At 36.4% G+C, this 25,151-nt stretch overlaps 1 protein-coding gene across 1 annotated transcript in view; it reads left to right on the top strand.

Moving 5' to 3' along the window:
- The window catches only part of MTA3 (metastasis associated 1 family member 3), a 208,647-nt gene that overhangs the window by 108,374 nt on the left and 75,122 nt on the right, over window positions 1-25,151 (top strand). The window contains exon 8 of the mRNA XM_072635755.1: window positions 9,329-9,428. Within this exon, the coding sequence (XP_072491856.1) occupies window positions 9,329-9,428 (100 nt within the window). The remainder of the gene's footprint in view (window positions 1-9,328; window positions 9,429-25,151) is intronic.

Raw genomic sequence — 25,151 nt, 5'->3', positions numbered from 1 at the left:
CCTCCCTTGGTTTTTTTTTTTTTTAAGCATTACTGAAGTGATACAGTAGGCAATTAATGCTTCTCAATTGATTGATTTTACTTGCCAAAAAAAAAAAAAAAAACAAACAACCCAATGCTAAGGAAGTTGGGCATAAATAGGAAATGTCCGTCTCCCTTTCAGTTATAAAGACATGCTGAGAAAACAAGGGAGGGTTTAGGAACAGTATATGGGAAGTGCTTGAGAGCACTAGGAGTTGAGACAGCTAGGTGGTAGTAGAGAGTGGATAGTTTACTGGATCTCATGTCAGGGAGCCCTGATCTTCTCATTTGGCTATGGGCATTCACTAACTATGGAACTCTGGGCAAATAACTTAACCTCTGCTTTCCTTAGTTTTCCCATCTATAAAATAGAGATTATAATAGCACCTACCTTACAAATTTGCTGTGAGGATCAAATGAGATATTTGTGAAGTGCTTTGCAAATCTTTAAGAGTATTATATAAATGCTAAAATGATGAGATGTGAGCTCAGGAAAGGCTCTGTGTAGAATGTGGTACTTGAGCTGAGTCTTCAAAGAAGTGAAACTTCTATCAAACTGAGGTAAGGAGATAGATTATTCCAGGCATAGGATATGGTCAGTACAAAGGCAGGGAGACCAGTGATGGCGCAGTGTCTGAGGAACATCAGCAAGACCAGTTAAGCCAAACCACATAGCACATGAAGAGCAGTGCTATGTTGTGAGGTTGGAGCGATAGATGGGGCCAGGTTGTAAAGGGCTTGAAAAATCAAACAGGAATTTATGCTTAATTTTTGGAGCAGGAGGGAAGGACTCAAGTTTATAGACTTGGGGTATGACATAGCTAGACTTTTACTTGAGGAAAATTCTTTTTTCCAGCTTTGTGGAGGATGTGTAGGAACAGGGAGACAACTGATGAAGGGAGATCAAATAGGCCATTGTAGGAGTCTTGGCAAAAGGTGATGAGGACCAGAACTAGGTTGTGCAGATTGTGAATAGTGAAAAGATGAAGGATATGAGATATAGCTGTGTAGGTAGAAATAGCATGGTATGTCAATTGTTGGGGAAAAATGTTTTTCAGAAAAGGTTCAGATTTGTGAAACATCTTTAATAAATTCTGTTTTATTCTACTCCAGCTGTATTCTCAGTGCATTTGGATTGAATTACACAATTTAGCCCTCTTATTTTGCTCTCTCATTGTTTGATTTTTGTTTGTACTGGAGAGGCTCCCTCCCTCAACCCACCCCCCAAAATGTTAAAAGAAATTATTAGTTCCTTATGGGCAGAAGTTTTCCAATTCTTTTCTTTCTTTTACCATGCCTAGCAATATTCTAGGTTATAAAATAAGTATTCAGCAAATTCCTAATTTAGTTAGTCTGACATGACTAAAAAATTTATACTTCACAGTGGCTGGGTATTAGGGGCAACATGAAATGCCAGACTGTTTCATATTAAACATTTATTAATGATATCCATCACCCACTGACGTTGTATATCACACTCTTGAGTGGATAAATAAACTACATTTTGCCTTTCTGCATCCTGTGCTGGCTTATTTAAGCAGGAGCTAACAAGAACTGAAGGTCCACACTACGATTTTATGACCACAGAGGAGTTGTTGGCTTGGCCTCTCAAGAATCTTCTCTTCAGGAAGTTCCAGGCTCACATGAAGTTGACTTCACCAATTCAGGAACTCTTAGAGAAAAGGAGCTGGGGAAGGTCAATAAAGTTGTAATCTAGCTTCACTGTGCTCTAAATTGAGAAGTCTACAGAGACAATATCCTTCTGGGAACAGGCTATCTTTCATTTTCAAATGGGTGTGCCCTAGTTTGTCAAAGTTAACTTGTTCCTTTGGGAAGTTTCTTTGTCTGTGAGTTCTTGCTAAACCAAGTTTTCAACTCTGGGAAGATCACCTCTGTGAGAGCTACTTGAAAAGACTAGTACTCCAGTATTAAAGGAAAATGCCAAGAATTGCTTAGAAGTTATCTTCTGGAAAACACTACTGGTAGATGTAAATGACTGGGAAGATTGAGAAGACAGCCTTAAGAAGCAGATTTAAGCAACGCTACAAAGGAAACCTCCACAAATGACTTAGAGCCTGGAGAGTCACTCGCGGTTGATTACTACTCAGTCTTGCTGTTACTGTGTACAGTGTTCTCCTGGTTCTGCTCATTTCACCTTGTGTCAGTGAAGTCTTTCCAGGTTTTTCTAAAATCTGCCTGCTCATCATTTCTTATAGTACAGTAATATTCCACCACAATCGTATACCACAACTTGTTCAGCCATTCCCCAATTGATGGGGATGCCTTCAGTTTCCAATTCTTTGATATCCCCAAAAGAGCTGCTGTAAATATTTTTATACAAATAAGTTCTCCCCCTCCCCCCCTTTTTAAAATCACTTTGGGATATAGGCCTATGAGTGATATTGCTACATCAAAAGATATGCACAGTTTTATAGCAGACAGTTTTCGTATTGCTGACTATTTCAAGAAAATGCATTTTAATCTTTTAAAATCTTAAATTGTGTGTCAGTGATTTTTCTAATAATAGGTTCACAGGTGATAGGGTGGCACAAAAACATTTCAAGGCATTTGATCCTCTTTAAATGGTACTGATGATGTATTTGGGGGGTGCTGAGACCCCAAGAGTGCCAAGACACTGTTGGCTGGAATGAATTTACACTTTCAAGCTGTCTGTCAGTCAAGTGGCAGTTTATTGTGATGCCAATAGTAGTGGGTTAAGTTCCTTAAGGGAACTTGCAACTTAATGGGGAGTGAATCTAAAGCTTATATGGAAAAGGGGCAGGGAAAGGAATGTTGAGGGTGCTGTTTCTTTGGGAGCTATGGATAGGAAAGTGCAGGGAGTATGCCAGACATTGAGAGAGTTGTCAGAGGCATGGACATTGGGGATCTAGCACAAGGGAAAGTCCTTGGGCCAGCTAGGGACAAAAATACTTGGGCCAGGCACCCCTTTATCTATTCTGATAAAAGAATGTGTTCTGCAACAGGAGAAAATTTTCTCGTGCACAGAAATTGGGAGGCTTCCAGAGACATGTTCTTAGGGCTGGGGCCTAAGCACCTCATCACCAATATAACTAGCCTCCTAACACTATTTTTTTAGGAATAATTCAGATTTTCTGTCATTTCCAGGTTAGAACATGACATCAACTACTCCAACATACACACTCCCTCCTTTGGCTGGAAAGCATTAGGCTCACAATTTGATTTTATCGTTCTTCAGCCGTTTTGGCTTTTGCTATTAGTTGATGTTTGTCTGTGGTACAATCCTACTTGTAAGATTACCTCTACTTGTTTTCACTATAGTTACTGATATGTATTTATTCCACCTTTGTCCTTATGCGTCGAATTTTTCTTCCAAAGATAAATACATCTTCTCTTGTTGTCTCATATTGAAAGCTTGTAACTTACCTTCTGAGTTACCTTGTTGGTGTCCAAAAGCCAAGAGAAAGGGAGAAAATGGAAGTCTTGGCTTGGGCAGCCATTGGGGCATTCTAAAATTCTTTATGGTCACGAGCATTCATAGGCTGAGATCCATTGCTGTTTTGAACCTCTTCTTGGTCCACCTTCAGAAATGTGCAGAATTTAGCATTGACTTTGTGAATCCCTCAACCCCTGACCCAATTTGAACAAATGGATTCTGGATTCTCTCAAAGGGGTCCAGTCCTTTAGAATTTAGTGCAGCCCTACTTAAAATCCTATTTTGTAAAAGAATCTTTGTTCCGATACAGGAGCACCATGGAATTTCTATAAATAATTTTTTGGTACAAATTTGTTGTGCATTTTAAAAAACAACTCATTAGAGCTGCTGCTTTTTGCCATACTGGAATTAAAATGGAAAAAAAAATGTTTTTGTTTTTTTTTTTTAACAACTTGGTCTCTTCTGTGGAAATGAATTTGGTGCTCAAACCTATAGATTGAATTTAAGGTTGCTGATGCAGGCATGAGGCCAAGCATATGAGTTGTTAATATGCAGTATCTCAGAATTAAAGACTGATGTTAAACCACAGGAGGAAAAAAATAGCAGGATATAAAATAAACTCACACTAATTATCAACCTTTCTATATGTTACCAACAGAATATATTAAAGGAAAAAATTCTATTCAAAATGCAAAATATATAAAACCTCTAGAAAGCTATTTATCAAAATCTAGACAGGAATGAAAAATACTTTTTACAAAAATAAAGGGTTAAATAAATAGGATTTGAATTGCTAATGGTTGGTTTGTGTCACTATAATAAATATAACAATGATGCTTGTTAATTCATTCATTTCCAATACTAATAAAATTATTAAAATTTCCTTTATAGAACTAGACAGAATATTAACTAAATTTATCTGGAGGAACAATCTCAAGGAATATTATGAGAACAAAAGAGAAAAGCCCTAGCAGTATCAGATTTTGCATTATACTACAAAGCAATATTAAACTTATTTGGTATTGGTGAAACAGAAAAGTTTAACAGTGGTAAAGAAGACCCAGAAACAGTACATAGTTCCATAGTGTTTGATTAAACTCAAGGATTTTGTTTACTGGAGTAAACACTTGCTGTTTTAGAAAAACTATTAAAGGTCTTATCCTAAACCAAGTAGAGAGACAGGAGGGAGATCCCACTCAGAGCTATGGATAAAGGAAGATTTCTTGACCCAATTCAAATAGATTATATCATAGGAAAAAATGCACAATTTTGATTACATAAAATTAAAAATATTTGCACAAGTAGTTGATAAAATCAGAATTAGAAGGGAAATATATAACTGGCAAAAAAAAATTCAGCCATTTTCTCTGATAAAAGTTTAATATTCAGAATGTATAGACAGTTAATACAAATATGTCAGAATAAGAGCAACGGATATTTGTAGGTTTTGCTTCTGTTTTTTACATTAAGTAAAGTAGATAAGTGATCAGTGGATAAAAACAAGCAGTTTTCAAAAGAAGAAAAGTAAGCTATCAACAACCATATGGAAAAATGATTGAAATTGCTATCCATTAGAAACATGAAAATTAAAAGAACTCTAAGATCCTACATCACACTTCTCAGGTTGTTGAAAATGACAGTCAGTAAGGCTGTTGGAGAACAGAATACTAAGACATTGTTGGTAGAGCATTGAATTGGTCCAGCCATTTTGAAAAGCAGTTTGGAGATCTCCTTAAGTCACTAGGGGCAGCTAGGGGGCACAGTGGATAGAATGCCAGACCCTGAGTCAGGAAGACTCATCTTCCTGAGTTCACATCTGGCTTTAGATACTTACTAACCGTGTGACACTGTGTGACATGGGCAAGTCACTTAACCCTGTTTTCCTCAGGGTCCTCATCTGTAAAATGAACTGGTAAAGGAAATGGCAAACCACTCCAGTGTTTTTGCCCAAGAAAATCCCAGATGGAGGCAAAGAGAGTTGGACACAATTGAATGACAACAAAAAATCACTAGATGATGCATTTAGTTTGCCTCAAGGATACCACTATGAGGCATATACTTCCAAAAAAAAAAGGCAAAAAAAAGAAAGGACTTCTATGTACATAAATGTATTTATAGCTAATTTTTGTTGTTGTTCCAAAAATAAACAAAGGGGCTGCCTATTCTATTAGAAATTACTGAGCAAATTATGTTATATGAGTTTAATGGAGTATTATTGCATCAATAAAATAGTAAAAAAAAAAAAAGAATAGATGGAGAGAAACTTGGGAAAACATATTTATGCAAACTGCTATAGAATGCAATGAGCAAATCTACAAGTCTTTTATACTGTAATCGCAACATTACCATGTCAAACAGCTTTGAACCTTGATCATTATATAATTGCTATAATCACAACTTCAGAAGAATGACGATACATTCTGCAGGCGGTGATGACCTATAGATCCAAAATGAGACCTACCTTTTTAGACACAACTAACATGAATTTGTTTTTGCTTGAATATACCCATTTGTTACAAGAACAGATTTTTGTTGTTGTTTTCTGCCAAAAGTAGAAGAAAAGTAAAAGACGCCAGTGAAATATTTTTTAAAAATACTGAAGAGAACAGAAGGAATTTCACAAAGTTAAAAGATAAGCAAGGGTAGTGTTGTTACTACTGTGTTAAATTTAATATATACTTAAAAGCTGTATCTAATACAGATTCATGTTCTCATTTACAGTTTGCTTTTTTGGTTCTCCATATATGGAAATATTCATTTTTTATATTTGTCAAGTTAAAATATTATTTTATAAACACCATCTAGACAAGTGATCAGATGTTATAGAAGGACAATAACAGGTAGACCAATTTAGCTGGAACAGATATGTGAGGGTCAGTAATTTGAAAATTAATCTAGAGAAGTAAGTTGGAACCAGATAATGAAAAGCATTATATGTCAGATAGTGTATTTTTTTATCCTAGAGGGCTACTAATGTGTCTAAAGCTGGGCAATAAGTAACATATTTATACCTCTGCCTTAGGAATGTTAATATGGCAGCTAGGTGGATGATAGATTATAAATGGGAATTCTGGAAGCAGGGATTCCAATTTGAAGGGCTTGTTTGTTTGTTTGCTAGGGGTATAATTTGCAGTATTCCAAAAGAACAGGGATGAAGGTCTAAACTCAAGTGGTGACTGTGACTGAAGTTAGGGGACAAATGCAGAAGATGTTCTGAAGTTAGGATTGACAAGAGAAGCCTATTGGAGTGAATTGAGGGAGTAAAAGAGCTGAATATGATTCTGAGGTGGCAAACCTGAAAGGATGGGTTTGTCCTTGGTGCAAATAGGAAAGGTTAGAAGAAGTTTGGGTTTCAGAGGGAAAGGTAATGAGAAGACATCATAACAATATATCACAAAGATTATGCATTATGACGAGGTTGAATTTATTCTAGAAATACAGGGTTGGTTCAGTATTAAGGCAACTATCCATATAATAAAATGTACTTAAAAAGCAACAAAAAGAATGTGATTATACCAATAAATGCAGAAAAAGCTTTTGAGGAGGGACTGTACTTCTGCCTATTTAAAAATAATTAAATGTACTAAGAAACATAGGAGTTTCTTTAATACGATTAGTATCTAATTTGATTTCTATGCTAGTGATAGTCAAAACTGAGAAAAACATTACAGACTAATTTCCCTAGTGAGGATTGATGTAAATATTTTAAGTAGAATATTAGGAAGGTGAGCAATACTGAGTCTTGTTTTTCCATCTTGAGTTTGAGATACTGTGGTGACTTGTGTTCCCCCATCTTAGACCTCCTTGTCCAGTTCTGATCATGGTTTGCATGTCTCATCCTAGTTGGATTCTAACTTTCCCTCGTCCTCATGTGTGCAGGAATTAACCCCAGAGTTCTGTTCCACTCTTACCCTTGGACACACAACCGCCTTTTCCATCAGTTGCTGGTCAGCACTTGGCAGTTCACCTTGCTTGCATGAGCAGGGATCACTGTCTCTGGTCCTTCTAGAAAGATGTTGGACCAGGCAGGCCTGTCTTTATACCTTCTAGGCATTGTCATCTGATTGGTTGTCGCACCCTCAGGACTGCTGGGCTTTGTCATTGCATCCTAAGGACGATTGAGTCTGTTTATCTGTCCTCTTGAAGAACCCTGCTGTGTCTGCTGTCTCCCCTAATTTTAATGTGAACTCCTTGAGAGAATATGTCCCTTGCTTTTCTGCTTGTATCCACAGCCCTTAGCTTAATTCTTGTTGAATAGAAAATGCTTAATCAATATACCCTTTCATTCAGATGGAGATGTCCACCCTTGTAGGGCTAGGGCTAAGAAGAATGATTTGGACTAAATATATAGATTTGGGATCCATCTTCATAGAGGATAGTTTAATCCGTTTGACCTAATGAAATCATTATATTAAATACAAAGTGAGAAAAGAAGAGGGGCCCAGACCAAACCTTGAAGTATATAACAAGTGTAGACAGCAGAAGTTAGTTATTTTTGTATTTATAATTTCATGTACTGGGTCAACATTCTTTCCATGTAAACAAATTTCTAAACTTAGTACAAAAGTAAATAGAAACATTGAGTTCAATATATGGAATTTTGATCTAATCTAAAATCACTCCCTTTCTCCTGGTTCTATAACCTGCCCTCTTTCTTTCCAGTTTTCTTACAACTTCAACCCTGCTATGTACCTTGTAGTCCAGTGACACTGGCCTGGGTGCTGTTCCTTGAGCAAAGTATCCTTTCTCCTTACTCCAGAGATTTTCGCTGCCTGTCTCCTGTGTTTGGAATGCTCTCTCTCCTCATCTCCCCCTCTTGGCTTACCTGGTTTTCTTACCTAGAATTCCAACCTCTCCATGTAGCCTTTCCTTGATCCGCTTTAATTCTAGCATCCTCCATCTGCTGGTTGTTTCAAATTTATCTTCTAGGTGGATGTTTTTACCTGTTGTTTCTCTGATTGTATTGGATGCTTCTGGAGAAAAAGAACTGGTTTTTCCCCTTTATTTGTGTCTGCAGTGCTTAGCACAGTACCTGACACATAGTAGGTGTTTAATAAATGTTTATTAACTGATTAAGTTTCTTAATGCCTAGAAATATGTATAGAGTTTAGTTGTATTTCATGGAGTTGTTTTCTTCCCCCTGACTAAAAGAGGAGATTTATGACACAGGTGCTGAATATAGCCACAAAGAAGACAGTCAGTTCAGGATATCCAGGGAGTGTATGGCACATCACTAAGTGAATTGTTTTTAAGGTAGGTAGACTTTGCACTAAAAGATAGAATGTACTATATTGGAGGATTCAAATGGTAGGAATATTCCTATGTTAGGGAGTAGATCAAAGAGTTCTAGAACATTTGGGTGAGGTGGGATAGTCTTAGGGAACTCATCTCCAGGTGCGTTTGCCCAGAGTATAATTCTCCATCTCTGCTCCTGTGGTCTCTGGTCAGCACAGTCAGACTACTTGGACCTGTGCTGCCTCCTTTTCCTCTTGTATTTCAACCTATGTATTCATTTCTTCTACCTGACACTCATGGCAGACAGCGCTGAACTTAGGAACACTAGATAGTTTCATGAGCTACCTTCTTTGCTGCCCTTCCTGTCTTCTCCCTTCCTTATTACTCCATTCCCCCTCCCCCCAGGCTTATTTTTATTGACTTAATCATAATATCACAATCATACTAATATACCTGAGATGGGATTATCAGTAGAGAAAACAGAATTTTTGCCTTGTTAAATTTGCAAAATGTAAGTTTTTAAAGTGTCCATATTTTTGTCATATCCTTATAGTTTAATGTTTCTTAATCATCTGCTGAAGATTCTTGTAGCATTAAAAAGGGGAGAAAGGAAATAAAACCCACAGTTTTAATGTATTTCTTTTTTTGGTTTGCCTAGTGCGGTTGGAACATTTGCTCGAGCCCTGGATTGCAGTAGTTCAGTCAGACAGCCCAGTTTACACATGAGTGCTGCTGCTGCTTCCCGAGACATCACTCTGGTAAGCTGTTGGGTTTTTTTTGAGACTGTTCAGTTGTTTTTTCTTTAGTTCATTCTTTCCTTATCTTATGAAAGTGGCTGCCAAATGAAAGACCATTGATGTTGACATATTATATTGAAAAAGTTAACCCAATTGTACTTAGTGTGTGTCTGTTAATTGAATGTGTATTATGGTTTCTTTGGATGCATCAATCAACCATATAGTTGGTTGTTTGTTTTCAGATGTGTTTTCTTTCCAGTTTTTCTAATTGTTGAGGAAATTAAGCATTTGTTATTTAAATGCAAAGATATATTAGCATAGCTTATTTAAAATCACTGAAATATGATTATAGTTTGAATTAGTTAATTCAGTCATACTTGTTAATGAGAATGATAAATTAATATACTTTGCATTTAATGGTCATACTTTTCCAGCCATTTTTTTTTAAATTGTAGAGAATTGTAGCAATTTTGAACAGTCCCAATATTTGTATAGACCAAATGAGGAAGTGCTTCCAGTTAAATGAATGTTTTTGGATTATAGAAGTATAACCTTACTTTCCTAATATATGAAAACAATCACTTTGCTGATATGTCTGCCTCTATATTCCCAATTGTAATGATACAAAAGTAACTGTGAATGATGTCATCTTGTACCTGTAGTGAAATAAACCTGCATTTTGACCTCAGTTATTGGGATGCATAGAAGATAATATGTGTACATTAGATAAACCATTATGTAGCATTGAGAAAACCTTTTAAAAATGCTCTCCTTTTTTTGTTGATAAAAAATTTGGAGAACAGCTACCTAAAATTGACAAATAGCTATGTAATAGTTGTGCCATTGTACTCTTTAATCTCAGTAATGTTGGGTATTTTGCACAGTAGTCATTGTGGTCTTATGTGATGTAAGGCAACCAATATTACATTCTTTGTCAGATTATTATTCTGTAAATATAATATACTCACTTCTTAACACTTTTTAAAGAAATCCTTACATGTGCAACTGCTTTTAAGGTTTTGTGGCTCTCTAAGATTCTTAGAACCCAACAGCTTTTACATAGCACACACATCGGGACCATTTACCAAGAATTTCCATGAAGTTAGCTCAGATTAACTGTGGATTTAACTGAAGGCTTTGTCAAAGTTCTTGACCCTCTTTTCTGCTGTCTTTATACTCTTTTGCTTGATGACCTCTTCTCTTTCTGGGTGACCAGCCCTGGTCTCTTCTGAGCTTCTGTCTCCTAATCACTAACTGCTTACAACTCTAGAGTTGCCCTGGATTCTTCCCTACCTCTCACCCTGCCCCCTTCCTCCCTATACAAACTGTTTTGGAGTCCTATCAATGTCCCCTATGCAACATCTCTTTCTTTCTCTAACACTGCCACTAGTCTGCTGCAGTGCTCATAACTTCACACCTTGATTATTTAAATAGGCTACCGTCTGTCTGCCTGCCTCAAATCTCTCCCCACTACTATCTGTTTTCCATTCAGCCACTAAAGTAATGTTCCTATGGTATCATTCTCCCCCCCTTTATAAACTCCAGTGGCTTCTTGTTGCCTCTAGGAACAAATAAAAAATGTTCCTCTTGGCATTCAAAGCCCTTTATAATCTAGCCACCTCCTACTTTCCTAGTCTTCTTACACCTTACTCTTCAATGCGAGTGACATTGGCCTCCTGGCCTGGCTATTCCTTGAATTAGATACTCTGTCTCTTTTAGCTGCAAGCATTCCCTCTGACTGTCACCATTCCTTGAATACTATCCCTGCTCTGCTCCAACTACTGACTTCACCAACTCCTCAAATAAAATCCCACCTACAGGAAAGCTTCCCCAACCCCTTTCCATTTTAGTGCCTTCCCCTATGTTAATTATTTCCTATTTTATCCTGTATGTATATTTGTACGTGTTTATTTGCATGTTGTCTCTCCTGTTAGATTGTAAACTCCTTTGAGGGCAGAGACTGTGTTTTTCATCTTTTTTTATCCCCAGCCTAACAGAGTGCAGATACATAGTATGTGAGGAAAAAAATGTAAATTGTGACAACCCAAGTAAGAAATTGTTTTGTGGTGGGTCTACTGGTGGAAGGATGACAATTGTTTGATTTAAATTTTGTATGTATCTTTATACCTAAATGCATTTATAAACTAGTTGAAATATATGATGTATTTTCATTCATTCACGTTGGCATTACATAAAGTGATATATTTCATTTCTTTCATATGCGTCACTTTGAAATGCTTTTTGCTGGGTATAACTTCTCTTCAGTGTGAAAACTGAAACTAAAAGGTAAATTGCACAATGCAAAATTTCCTAGAAACCAAACCTCTAAAGTGATATGATTTTCCACTAATATATTTTTAATATAGGAATCTATTAATAACTTTGAACAAGTATATAAAAATAAAAGTTGAGGTCATTAAGAACCTTTTATTTTATTAAGGTTAGATGAAGTGTATGGATATTTTAGTATTAAGCAAATCTTAATTTTGGGGGTAAAGTATTTGAACTTTGATAAATATTTATATATTTGTAGTTCAAAGGATTCTAGTTAAAAGTGAATATTTCAGAGCTCCCCTGTTACATATATAGGTAGTTTTCACTTTATGTAAATTCACATTATACAAATTTGACTTTACATAGAGTTCTGAAATTCACATTCCAAAAAATCACCTATGTTAACTTTACTGTATAGTATTGTGCTCTCTTTCCACTGCTGTCCCTTGACTCAGTGCTCCACAACCTTCCCACCCAAAAAACAAAACAAAAACAAACCCTTTCAAGTAAAAGCTGAAGAAATGACACATGGAGTAATCACAGCCACTGCTGCCACTGCTATATGGGGCTTGGCTTGAGACCTCTAGCACTGAGAGAGGAGACCTTTGTCCTGCTCCCTCCATCCACCCTGGTATCCCAAGTACATCTGTCTTTCATCTGTCCATGCTTGGTAAGGTGTGTCCGTCCCTAGCACTGATATGTTGCCTTATCCTCTCCGGTCTACATCTGTGGCCCCTGTGTGTTGTCTCACCCCAATCCCCTCATTCCTGGTGTTCTTCCTGTCAGTTCTGGTCAGATCACCATGTGGCTACCACCTTGGCCTCCTTTTGTACCTCCCCTGCTCTCACTTGTCTCTCCCTAGCCCCCACATTTCCTTAAACTGAATGCTGGCCCATTCCTTCCATGGGCACTTGGCCTGCTTCCTGCCTCCTCCCTTCCACACTGCAGGCAGAGTCACATTATGTAAGGAATGGTCCAGTTATATAAAGCAACAGCTTTCTATATCAAAATAGAAATAGGGCATCTAGACCATCAGATTTGACATTTGATCTATATTGTATAAGTTGAAAGTAGTTGTGATAGACATCATAGAATGTCAGTTAGCCTTTCTTTAGTAGTTTTCTTGGCTTAAATAAGAAAACAAAGTTCTTTGCGAGGAACTCCTTCTTATATGAAGAAATTTAATCCCTTTCACTATAGCACTGATATTTCAAATGAATGTGTCTTTTGGTAAGTCACCAATTTGTGAACAGGTTGTGTTTTAAAAATTCATTTGTTTGTAACTTAAAATTCATTTTCCCTTAGTAACATTTTTTTTCAATGTCGTTAGGCTCCCTGTCAAGCCTCTGTGTCTATCATCTTGTACCACGTTGCTACCAATAATAAGCACTTAGCATAGTGCCTGGCACATGGTAGCACTATATAAATGGTCATTCCCTTTCCTCTTCCCCTAATAACTTTGTATTTAGGTAACAATTACTTCTGCTTCTTCTGAAGTGTGTGTGTGTAGGGGGGGGTGAGAGTGGAAAAATTCTTCTCTATTTACCATGGTTCTAGCAAAACTCTCCTCTTTCCCCCAACCTCCATTAGAGAAGACTCCATGATGTATGTAAGGTATGAGATAAATGGTAGATTTTAGGGCCAGCAGAGCTGTAATTCTGAGGAGGCCTAAGGAAGTAGTACATTGGCATGAGGGGAAGGTCAGTAGGCTTCTGGAGGGAGGTTAGCTCTCTCTATTGAGGCATCTCTGATTAGGGTTCTATTAGAAGAGGTTAAGGGAGTAGAGGAGTGAGCAGTGGTGACCATTCGAAGTCATGGGCCACTTTTAATGTCTTTGTGCCTATCAAAGATTTCAATAGGGCTTTAGTTAAACTTGTTCGTACATCTTTTTCCATAGAGTCTATTACACTTCTCAGCACTGCTGTCTTCTCATGGAGTCCTGCCTGTTGGAACAGTTCTTTCACACTTTCTTATTGTCAACAGGGTTTCCAGCTTTCTAATCTTTTTCCTTCCTGTTTGTTTCTAATTTGTGATGGCCATGTATTTTTTTTTTCAATTGCTGAGGAATGATTCCTAGCTGTAAATGTCATACTGCTTTTCCCCCTTATGTTAAGTAGGATTGAATAAAAGCCACTCTTTTTATTTATGTCAGCGAAATGCTAATATTTTATTTTCTGCCTTAAGCTTTTTTTTCCTTCCATATTTCTACTAAACACTTTGTAGATCATTTTGAGAAGAAATCAATCATACTCTCTGGTTTAGTACAAGAATAGTGTTCTTGGATGCATATCCACAGTGGGCATTGTTTGTCTTGGTGTCTGTGGAGCTCTGGATCACTCACACAATGATTTCTGCTTTACTAAAACCTGACAAGTATCATGAAAACCATGATAGGCACCCAGAATCTCTTTATACATGGGAGTGGATTAAAAAATCAATGTAATTATTGCAAATTGGTGCCTGGGTGGTATATGTAAAATGCTGTGGCAATAAGTGCAAACGAACTCTGTATCCAACTGAATTTGTATCTTCCCATTCTGCCTATTGCCATTTGACTTGATCAATATCAGTAGTATTATATAAATACAGACCAGATAGATCAGAATATCAGAATTAAGAGAACATTGCTTAGAATTGGCTCCACCCTTGAAATCTCTTGAAAAATCCCTGAAAATCCCTTTTGTCTGACCCTTTCCAGGATACTTATGCCCTCAAATCTTTCTCTTGATCTAATCTAAATCTGTATCTGTACCTTATGAAATAGGACCTACAGAATCACGTTGCTGCCCCTTGCATGCATGTTAGTCTGCAAGACTCATAAGCTAGCATTTAAATAGCATCTACTGTGTGCCAGGGAACCATATTAAGTACTTTACAAATACTATCTCCTTTGAGCCTCATGACATCCCTGGGAAGCAGCTACTGTTATTATCCCCATTTTACTGTTGAGGAAACTGAGGTAGAGAGAGATGATCACAAAAGATTGCAGGATCACAGAGCCTGTAAGCATCTAAGGCTAGATTTGAGCTCAGTTCTTCATGACTAGCTAGGCTCAACACTCTATCCACTGCACCAGGCAACTGCCAGTGAGATAGCAATAGGCTGTTTCTCTATCCTTTTGGTAATTCTTTGTTATCTATAAGCCAGAGACCATGGTATGCATGCTCAGTTCTCAGGGTTGTTGCTATGAGCCCCACCCAGTAAGATGTTGGATAGTGGGTGGTTGAGTAACCAAAATAATTTACTTTTTTGACTTAGATCCACAGCTTTGCTCTCTTTCTTTTGTGAGCTTTGTAATCATTACAGCTTTGAATTATAATAGTTATTGTCCCTTTAGTTTACTTAGTGCCTTATGAAAATGTTAGAGGGCATCACCAAATTACATTATTGTGAATTCTGTTGTTAGACATTGTTAAATCACACTTGCAAAGCACCAAATTGTCAATGGTGTAATATGCAGTCTTATTTTGTTTAACAGATCCTGATAATAGAAGTTGTTTTAACAGTTCCTCTAGGCAAAGCATGGGTGCACTGAGGAGGAATAGGCAGTGCTGCTATAATAGGATGAGCGTCTAAAGGACAAGCCAAGCAAGGCTTTCCAGCTAGGCTAAAGGAAAAAAGTCTACCTATCTGGGACTGGTATAGCCTGCTCATTTAATAAGGGGATAGGCTTGCTCAAATCCAGTGACAGTATCCCTTGTTGAGGAAGGAATTAAGACAGGGGATAGGGGTGGTGGTGGAGCTGAGATGGAGGGAGGGCGATGAGGACTGTTCTAAGAATAACAATGCCCAGGATGTGGATCCTAGGGGGAGTCACCTTATTAAATGGTGGGAGTATTCCACCCTTGTGTGAAATGGAGAAGGAACTTCATTCCTATGCCTCCTGTATTATTTTATCTCCTGGTAATGACATTTTTGGCAGATATCATTAATGACATTTTGGCAAATATCATCTTTAGTTGCTACATTTGTTGGTGTCAATAAAATCAAAGATGACAAGGGTAATGTATTTTTTTTTTATTTTTTTATTTTTTAATGTTTAACAATCACTGCCATACAATTGAGATTTTATCCCCCCCACACCTACCCCCCACTACCCCCCTCCCTCCCCACGACTGCATGCAATTCTGTATAGGTTCTACATATACTTTCCTACTGAGTATATTTTCACTATAGTCATGCTATGTAGTCAGACTAAAATAAATGAAAGAAATCCTATAACAAATCAAAACATGATACACAAACACATACACATACACAAACATGATCTGCTACATTTTGTGAATGACTTCCATATTTCTTTCTCTGAGTGTGGAAGGCATTTTGCCTTGAGAACCACCTTTGGGATTTTTTTTTTTTTACGTAAGAAGTTCTTGCGTTATTACAAAATTCCAAGTCTACCAGAAAAAACTCTCGCACACTGTGGTCGTTTCTGTGCACAAAGTTCTCCTGGTTCTGCTCCTTTCACTCAGCATCAGGTCATATAAGTCCTTCCAGGCCTCTCTGAAGTCTTCTTGTTCATCATTTCTTATGGCACAATACTACTCCATTACATTCATATACCATAATTTATTCAGCCATTCTCCAATTGATGGACATCCCCTTGACTTCCAGTTTTTGGCAACTACATAGAGTGCTGCTATAAATATTTTTGTACAGGGTAATGTATTTTTTAAAATTTTGTGAATTATTTTTGGAAAGAATAGCTAAGGGTAACCAACAATTAGTATTATAGTTATAAATACATAAAACAGAAACTATTACAACCTTCTTTAATATAAACTGAGCCTCATTTAATTTCTGATTACTGAATTTATTTAATTATTTCAAATGAATAACATAACTGTCACTATCATAACAACCGTCAGATAGGTTTATATCTAGAAATATTTAGCTATTTATTCCTTATAGTTCTGCACTGGGAGAACTATAAGGATTAGATAATTAAATAAACATGTTTCATGTTCTTTGCAAGCTTGCATATTAGAACAGTTTTGATGGTAGAATAGTTAAATTAAATGTATGGAAATGGAATTAAAATGTTAGTTTTTATGAAATTCAGAGGAGTTTAACTGTGAATATGCTTCAACTCCTTTAAACCATGCCCTAGCAATAAGTGCTGTCTTATTAAGAAAAAATATTTTGTCTCATCATCTAAAACTTTTCTCTTATGCTTGAAATGGAGATTGAGCCTGTGATTATTCAGCTTTTACAGCATCATTTACGAGCTCTTGATAAAGTACCTGTCTTTAACAAATAAAATTTGAACATCTTTTGTTTCAGTTACATATTGCAGTTTTGATTCTTTTTGAGAATAATTTTCATATAGCACTTAGAAGTTAAGGGGAATTTTATGATAGCCGTGTTTGGAATGATGTTTCAAATTAAGAGATTTTTGAAATTATTTTTGTAATGTTTTTAAAATTTGAAAAAATGTTAATTAATATTTTGTAGAAACACTAGCATATCACAAAATTATCTTTCCAATCCAGTAATAATAGTTTAGAAGTGAAAATTCACGTACTTTCACAACCATCAACTTATTACAGTTTGGCCATTTTAACGTAGGATTTACAATTTTATGTGTAGGTAAGTGGATAGAGTACTCGGCCCAGAGTCAGGAAGACTTATCTTCATGAGTTCAAATCTGGCCTCAGACACTTAACTAGCTGTGTAACCCTCATATCTGGATATTGCGTATCTCCCAAATTAAATCTACCCTCGAAATAGAAGCAGAGTAGTAAATCTTTCTTAAAAACGGTATCCCATTCATTGCTCCCCTGCTAAAAATTTAAAGTGATTCCCTTGGTTTCCACTTCCACAACTGAGGCAAGTCACTTAACCCTGTTTGCCTCAGTTTCCTCATCTGTAAAATGAACTGGAAAAGGAAATGGCAAACCACTCCAGTATCTTTGCCAAGAAGACCCCAAGTGGGATCACACAGAGTTGGACATGACTGAAAAACGACCGAAGGAAAGAAAAATTGGCCTCCATTGATTGTAGCTTACAGCTCCTCTATATTTTAGGAAATGCTTTTCTTGAGTTGCTGTATCAGAAAAATTTGGAACCTTGCAACTAACTAACTTGTTGATGGACCTGTCTCAGTTTTGTTAAGCAGGTTGGCCCTGATCATAGACATTTATTTGCTCTTGCCCTGAGGCCATATTCCGAAGTCTTTCTAGCTTGGTAGGTCCCAGAAGAGCTTCTAGCCCATAGGTTGCGCATTTCACTTTCTAGCATTATGATGCTGTAGAGTGGTATTTCATTGGAGAGTTTATGTTAACTTTATGGAGAATATCTATACATTAGCCTACAGCTTGTTTGGAATTAGAGCCCACAGAATATTATTGAAATTTTAAAATAGGAAATGTGAGCTGCCCTTATTAAAAAAAAAATCACTAATACTTTTCCTTTTACTTATTGCCTTTTGCATGATCTCAACATAAAACAAATTAAAAAGATAAAATAGCTTATAAAAACTATAAGACTAATCTTCCAAATGAATTTTTGCATATTTCTATCTAGGACTTTTAAAAGGATGCCTTAATTTTCTTCAAATTTTGCTCCAGCAGTTTATATGGGTATAGTGGAAACCAAGGAAATCACTTCAAATTTTTAGCAAGGGGGCAATATGATAAAGACAGTTTTAAAGAAATATTTGCTATTCTAGCTTCTTTTTCTAGGGTGGATTTTAATTTGGGAGATATGAAGGTAATTGCCTGATGCAATATCCAGATAAGAGATGAAGGTCTGTGGATTGTTTGAATTTTGGTTGGGACCTATATTTAGAAAAGGCTTTCAGTGCCATAATGCTGTTTGATTGTCCTAAAGCCCTTGAGAATAAGGGAGGGTTATCTCCATGGTACTGGGTGTAGTGACTGTTTATCTATTGTTACTGGTTTCTGCCCCCCTTCTTTGGGCTCTGCCTCCTTTTTGCCTTGTGCTTGCTGTCCTCCTCTGCTTTTTAAATGATAGTCCATTCTGTCATCCACGACAAGGGAGCTTTCCAAGCTGTGGGGCATAGCCTTCTCTGGGACTGGGAGGTGGGGATTGCAAAACAATGGCCAAAATTTTTGGATGTTTTTGAGTACAGTTCTCAAATAAATACATGCAATTTTTTTCAGTGAAAACAAAGTTCAAATTGAACTTTGTAAGTGAGGTGAATGTGGCAACTTTGCTGTGATGGTGTATGCAGCCCAGCAATTCTTACAGCATCAATCAGCAGGCTTTCATTAAGCACTTATTACATGCTATGCACTGACCTAAGCACTAGGAATTTTTTTAAAAAGGCAAATATAGACACTACCCTCAAGGAACATTATGTTTTTACACAATGCATGTTCAAGTGAGGTCAGATTTGAGTTAGAGTATGTCAAATGTCAATATGTCCATCCATCTGTGAAGATTCATGGTACAAGGGAACTGTGTCATCAAATTGCATGCTGTATTTGAGCATTAAGTATATAAATGCAGAATTGAATGATCCTTTTATGGAAGGTAAAAGTAACAATATCTATACTTCCTAGTATTTTATAGATATTCTTAGTAAATATGATATAATAAACTGGCACCCCCCAAAAAAATCCCAACCCTGTAACTGTTTTGAAAATCAAAATAACTTACATTTCTAGATAATCTTTTGAAAATATTTCACTAATAATAGCTGGTATTTATATAGCATTTTAAGGTTTGTAAAATGCTTCACTTGTTGTCCATTTGTTCCTTGCAATAATTCTGTGGGGTAGGTGCCATTTTTATACCAATTTTACATATGAGAAGCCTGAGGATAAAGTGTGGTTAAGTGATTTGCCCAGAGTCACACAGTGAGTGAGGGGGATTTGATCTTAATACATACTATTTTGAGATTCATTTTTCCATTTACTTTACCATCTTGCTGCCACTACTAAGTTTAAAATTTTTACTGTCCACATTCCTTATAAAGTAAAGTACAGATTGTTATATTTGCATTGGGATTCACAGGTATTATTGACAGAGAGAAAAGTCCAATACAGGTGGCTTGGCATGAGTTTTAGCTGCAAAAAACAGAGAACCTAAAAAATTGAAATATCTTTATGTTTATTTTAAGTTTTTGAGGTTATCTTGCCTGGGTTGCTAGGGTAGCAGCTACTGATAGCCCTTGTCTCACTGCTGATTGTAAGTGCAGAAGCTTTAATCTAGTCCATTTTTTTCCCTAAGGGTGGCCATATTGCCTCTCCTTCGGCAGCCTGGTGGTCTTCCAGGTCCAGAGGCTTGCTAAATTAATCAACTTTAGAGTTTCTATAGCACAGAACTCTCAAAATCAAGTTATCCACTATCCACAGTTTCCCTTAGTCATAAGAATGGCAGGTGTGTGCCATTCCACTAGCCCTACATTTTTTTCCCTGATTTGATGAAAATTTGAAAAAAAAACTATTTCCATATGCAAAGTTAAATAGAAATGAAATAAGAGGATTATCTGTGAGAATATTAAAATTGATTGTGTGGAGCTTGCTTTTTTAAAATATAAAAGCAATTCTCTATTTAACTTTTAAAGCTCTCCTGCTAGTCTGTATTTGCTTCTGAACTGCAGATCTCTTCTGTATATTTTACAGAATTCTTCAATAATCATTTTTTCTTTTTTTTGTAACTATTGGTGGTTCCTTTCTCTCTTCAGTACTTACCCTTCCAAATTAAAAAACAAAACAAAAACTTTATAAGCATAATCAAGCAAAACAAATTGTACCCATTTGCTACAATTTGTAAATCACTTTGCAAACCTTAAAGTGTAAATGCTAGTAAATGCTAGATTTTATCATTTTCCTTGTCATTATTTTATGTCCTAAAGTGTATGTTCTGTGCCTTCAGTCCTTCACCACTCTGCCACAAGGTGAGTAGCATGGGTCATCTTTGACCCTCTTGAGTTTTTGGTGATTGCATTGATCAGAATTCTTAAGTGGCAGCCAGATGATGCAGTGGGTAGAGCTCACTTGAATTAAAATTCACCTAAGATACCAACTAGTTAGTGTGACCTTGAGCCAGTCACTTAACAACTCTGTTTGGTTCCTCAGTTGTAAAATTGGGATCATAGCCCCAGGATTGTTGTGAAGACCAAATTCGGATCATATTTTTAAAACACTTTGCACTGTGCCTTTTTTGTAAAGCATAGTAGATGCTTAATATATGCTTATTTTTCTCCCCTGAAGTCTCTTAAATTGTTTTATCTTTACAGTGTTGCTCTATAAAATTTTCTTCTAGCTCTGCTCACTTTATTCAGCATCAGTTCTTTTTCTGAAACCCTCGTTTTCATTATTTCTTATGCCACTGTAGTATCCCATCACACTGATGTGTCAGATTTTGCCCTGTTAATGGGCATCCCCTCATTTACCATTTTGTTGTTGATTATTTGTTTTGCTGTCATGTCCAACTCGTTGTGATCCCATTTGGGGTTTTCGTGGCAAAGATACCAGTTCATTTTTACAGATGAAGAAACTGAGGCAAGCAGGATTAAAGTGACTAACCCAGGGTCACACAGCTATTAAGTGAATGAGGCTAGTTTGAACTCTGGAAAATGAATCTTCCTGACTCCAGGTCTGGCACTCTATGCACTATGGTGCCACCTAGCCACCCCATTTTACATTGCAGTTTACATCCCAGCTTTACTCCCTGCTAAAAATATTTTTGTACATATAAGGATACACATTGTATCCTAGTAGTGATGTATGTGTGTTCGTCCTTTGATTACTAAGTCAAAGGATATGTAGAGTTTAGTGACATTTTGGCTATGGTTCCAAATTGTATTCCACAGCTCCATCAACAGTTCGCTTCTCTTTGTATTTTCCCACTGCCCTTAACAATTGTCATTTTCCTTTTCAGTCATCTTTGCCAGCATTATAAGTTTAAGGCAGGGGTCTGATTTACTTATCTCTGTTCATTATTTTGAGCATCTTTTCATATGGCTGTTGATTGCTTGGTTTTTTTCCCTTTGTGAGTTGCTTATTCATATTTTTATTGTTTGGTCCTGTCTGACTCTTCATGATTCCATCTTGGGCTTTTCTTGGTAAAGATACCGGAATGATGAGGAAACTGAGACAAATGGGATTAAGTGACTTGCCTGGGGTCCCACAGTTAGTTAAGTGTCTGAGGCTGGATCTGAACTCATGAAGATGAGTCTTCCTGATTCCAAGCCCTGTGCTGTATCCACTGCACCACCTTGTTTCCCTAGCTTGTCCATATACATTGACCATTTACCAATTGAAATGATACTTATTTTTAATCTTAAAAAGAATTTGGTAGGATCCTTTGCTATGTAGTATTAGAATGAATTGTTCTTTGAATGTTTAATAGCATTCACTTGTAAGTCATTATGGTCCTGAAGTCTCCCCACCCCTTTGGGAATTTTTTTTTATGGCTTTTTTATTCTTATTCTGAGATTATCATAAATTTTTCTCTAGGTAGAACAATGAATTTGAATAAGCCAATTTATACAATAACAGTATTGTAAAGACAAACAACTTTGAAAGATTTAGGATCTCTGATCAACATAATAACTAAACCCAGTTCCAGAAGACTCATGATGAAACATGCTACTCTACCTCAAGGTGGAGAGATGATAGACTCAGAGTGTAGATTGAAGCTTTTTTTTTTTTAGTATAACCTATGTGGAAATTTGTTTTGCTTGAATATACATGTTTTTGCAGAGGGTTTTGTTTGTTTTTCTTGCTTTCTCAATATGGGGTGTGTGTGTGTGTGTGTGTGTGTGTGTGAAGGGAGGGAATTTGGAATTGAAAATAAAAGTGATTCTAAAAATAAATTCTATTAACCTGGCCATTTCATATTTTTGTATATATACCTTTATTGGAATTCATCGGTTTTGTTGGAGTATTGTTGGCCTATATTGTTTCTAGTTGGCTTTATTTCTTAATTTATTTCTAATTTCCCCCTTTTTCATTTTTTTATATTGACCATTTGGTTTTCCTTTTCTATTTTTTTAGTTGAAATATTAATTGGCTTATGAATTTTATTTTTTCCCTCTAAAATAGCTTCTGATTTCATATATCAATTTAATAACTTTTAAAATTTTGCTAATATCTCCCTCTAGCTAGGGTTTTTAAATTTCTTGATTCTCTTGGTTTGGTTGTTATTGTTGCATGCCCACTTTATTGTTTTGTTCTTTGGTTGACTGAAATGTTAATAGATATAACATTTCCATTCAGAACTGCTTTGGAAAGATTTTGTTGGGGCAGCCCTGGAATCACAAGGAACACAAATCCAGCCTCAGAACTTACTAGATATTTGACCCTGGGCAAGTCACTTAACCCAGTTGCCTCCCTGTCCTTCCCCCAACCCCTCCCCCCACAAAAAAGAGAAAAAAAATTATCTTGTCATTTTCTTTACTGATGTTTTCTTTTTTAACGATCTGTTCTTTGATACAGAAACGCTGTAGGATTAAATTATTTAGTCTACAATTCTTTCCAATTATCCAGAGACCCTGTTTGAATATTTTTGTTGCATTTTGGTCCATAAAAGGTGTATTTGGTATTTCTATTTTTCCTCACTTGTTTGTGGCATCTTTGTTACCTAGCACATGCTTAATTTCTGTTTAAAGGTGCTGTGAATAACCGAGAAATATATATGATCTTTTCTCGTTCGGTAATCATCAGAGATCTATCTAACTTTTCTAAAATTCTATTCCTATCCTTTCTTGTTCTATCTTTTGGTTAGACCTATCTGATTTGGAAAAGAGTACATTGAGATATCCCCCACTATTTATAGTTTTTATATTTGTCTTTTAAAATCCAGTTTTTGTCTAGTTCAAAATCATGGCTATATAACTGCTTTTTTAAAAAGTTTACCTGAAACATAATAGATTTTGTTCCAGTGATTATTTTAAATCTGTACAAATCTATGTAGTGCTACTGTTTGTTGTAAATAGTATATTGTTGGATTCTACTTTTCTAATCTATTTTACTACCCACCTCCATTTTCTGAGTGCATTCATCCCATCATTGGGCAAAGTAGCGATTATTTATCGTGTATTTAGATTGTAAGCTCTTTGAGAACAGAGTGTCCTTTGTTTTTCTTCCCTTTCTCAGTGCTTCATAGAGCCTAGCACATAGTTGTTACTTAATAAATGTTTATTGACTTCGCTTGTTAACCCTGTCCTTTTATTCTGTTGTTTTATACTTTTAACCCTGTCCTTTTATTCTGTTGTTTTATACTTTTAACCCTGTCCTTTTATTCTGTTGTTTTATACTTTTCTATGTCTTCCCTCTCCTCTCTACCTCCTCTCTCTCAAAGGGAGGATGCTGAGATAGGAGTGTGTTCAACCCCAGAGAGTTGTATTTGAAGCAGTCTGCTTTCATTCATCTACTCCTCTTCTTTTGCTTAGTCCCATTATAGGTTCTTATTTGCAATTTCTTTTATTTTATTTTTGTCTTCCTGTGCCTTCCTCTGAAGATGATTTTTGTTTTGCTTTTGACTAATCGCTTTCTGAATATTCCCTTCCCATTTCCATCTCTCTGCCTCTTCCTGATAGTTTAATGTAATACTACACTTAACATGTGTGTATTTTCTTTCCTTTTGACCACCAACCCCCATTCCGGCCATTGCTTACTTTATTCTAGATTCTGGCCAGAAACTTTGAGTATCTTTTTCTCCCAGACTGATATTTTTGTGATGGCGAATTAGACCTTCTTTTGTCTCAGTTCTCACCTCACCGTTAGGCACTGATGGATATTGCCTGAAACAACGTAAAACCTGGGAAAGACCTGAATTCAAAAAAGGCCTGGGTCACCCATTGCACCATCAAGTCATCTTGACTTTTGTCCTGCCACAGGATTTCAGTGACTCTGGAGGAGAATGAGACTGATGACTTTGTGCATCTCTGCCTCACTTAAATCTAATTTACTTGCAAGTTCAAGACATAACCTTCATGATGTCATTGGTCCCCTTACAGAATGAAAGAGGAATCACCATCACCACCCTCTCATTTCCCCCTCTTTGTCCCATTCAGATGAAAGAGGCTTATATGTAGCCCCCACCCCCACCCCTTCTTTAGTGTTATATAGGCTTCTTTTCCCTAACTCAGATTATGTGAGATAATAAGTTCCAACTCCTTCCCTCATTTGTTTGTCTTTGAATTTCTTGATCATTTTTAGGTCTCATAATCTTTCTTTCTTTAAAAAAAAAAAAATCCTTCCTGGAATAGTTGGGAGAGCTGGGCTTTTTTTCATCCTGTCACTCTAAGCTCTTGAGAAAAATTCTAAAATGATATCTTGAAAGTATACATTAAGAATTCATTGTTGACACTAGCTTTTTTTGGTAGAGAAAGTTACATGTTTTTAATAAACAAAAGAAAACTTTTAAAAAACCATGTCTGATATCAGAAGTATTGCTTTCATTTTATAATGTTGCTTACAGAATTGCTATGCATACAAATCCTTGATAAGAAAAATTTTTTAACAACCTTTAACTTTCATATATACTCTGAAC

This window comes from Notamacropus eugenii, chromosome 1 (genome assembly GCF_028372415.1).
Source record: "Notamacropus eugenii isolate mMacEug1 chromosome 1, mMacEug1.pri_v2, whole genome shotgun sequence".
Classification (NCBI taxonomy): Eukaryota; Metazoa; Chordata; class Mammalia; order Diprotodontia; family Macropodidae; genus Notamacropus; species Notamacropus eugenii.
This window is presented reverse-complemented; position numbering and strand designations above follow the sequence as displayed.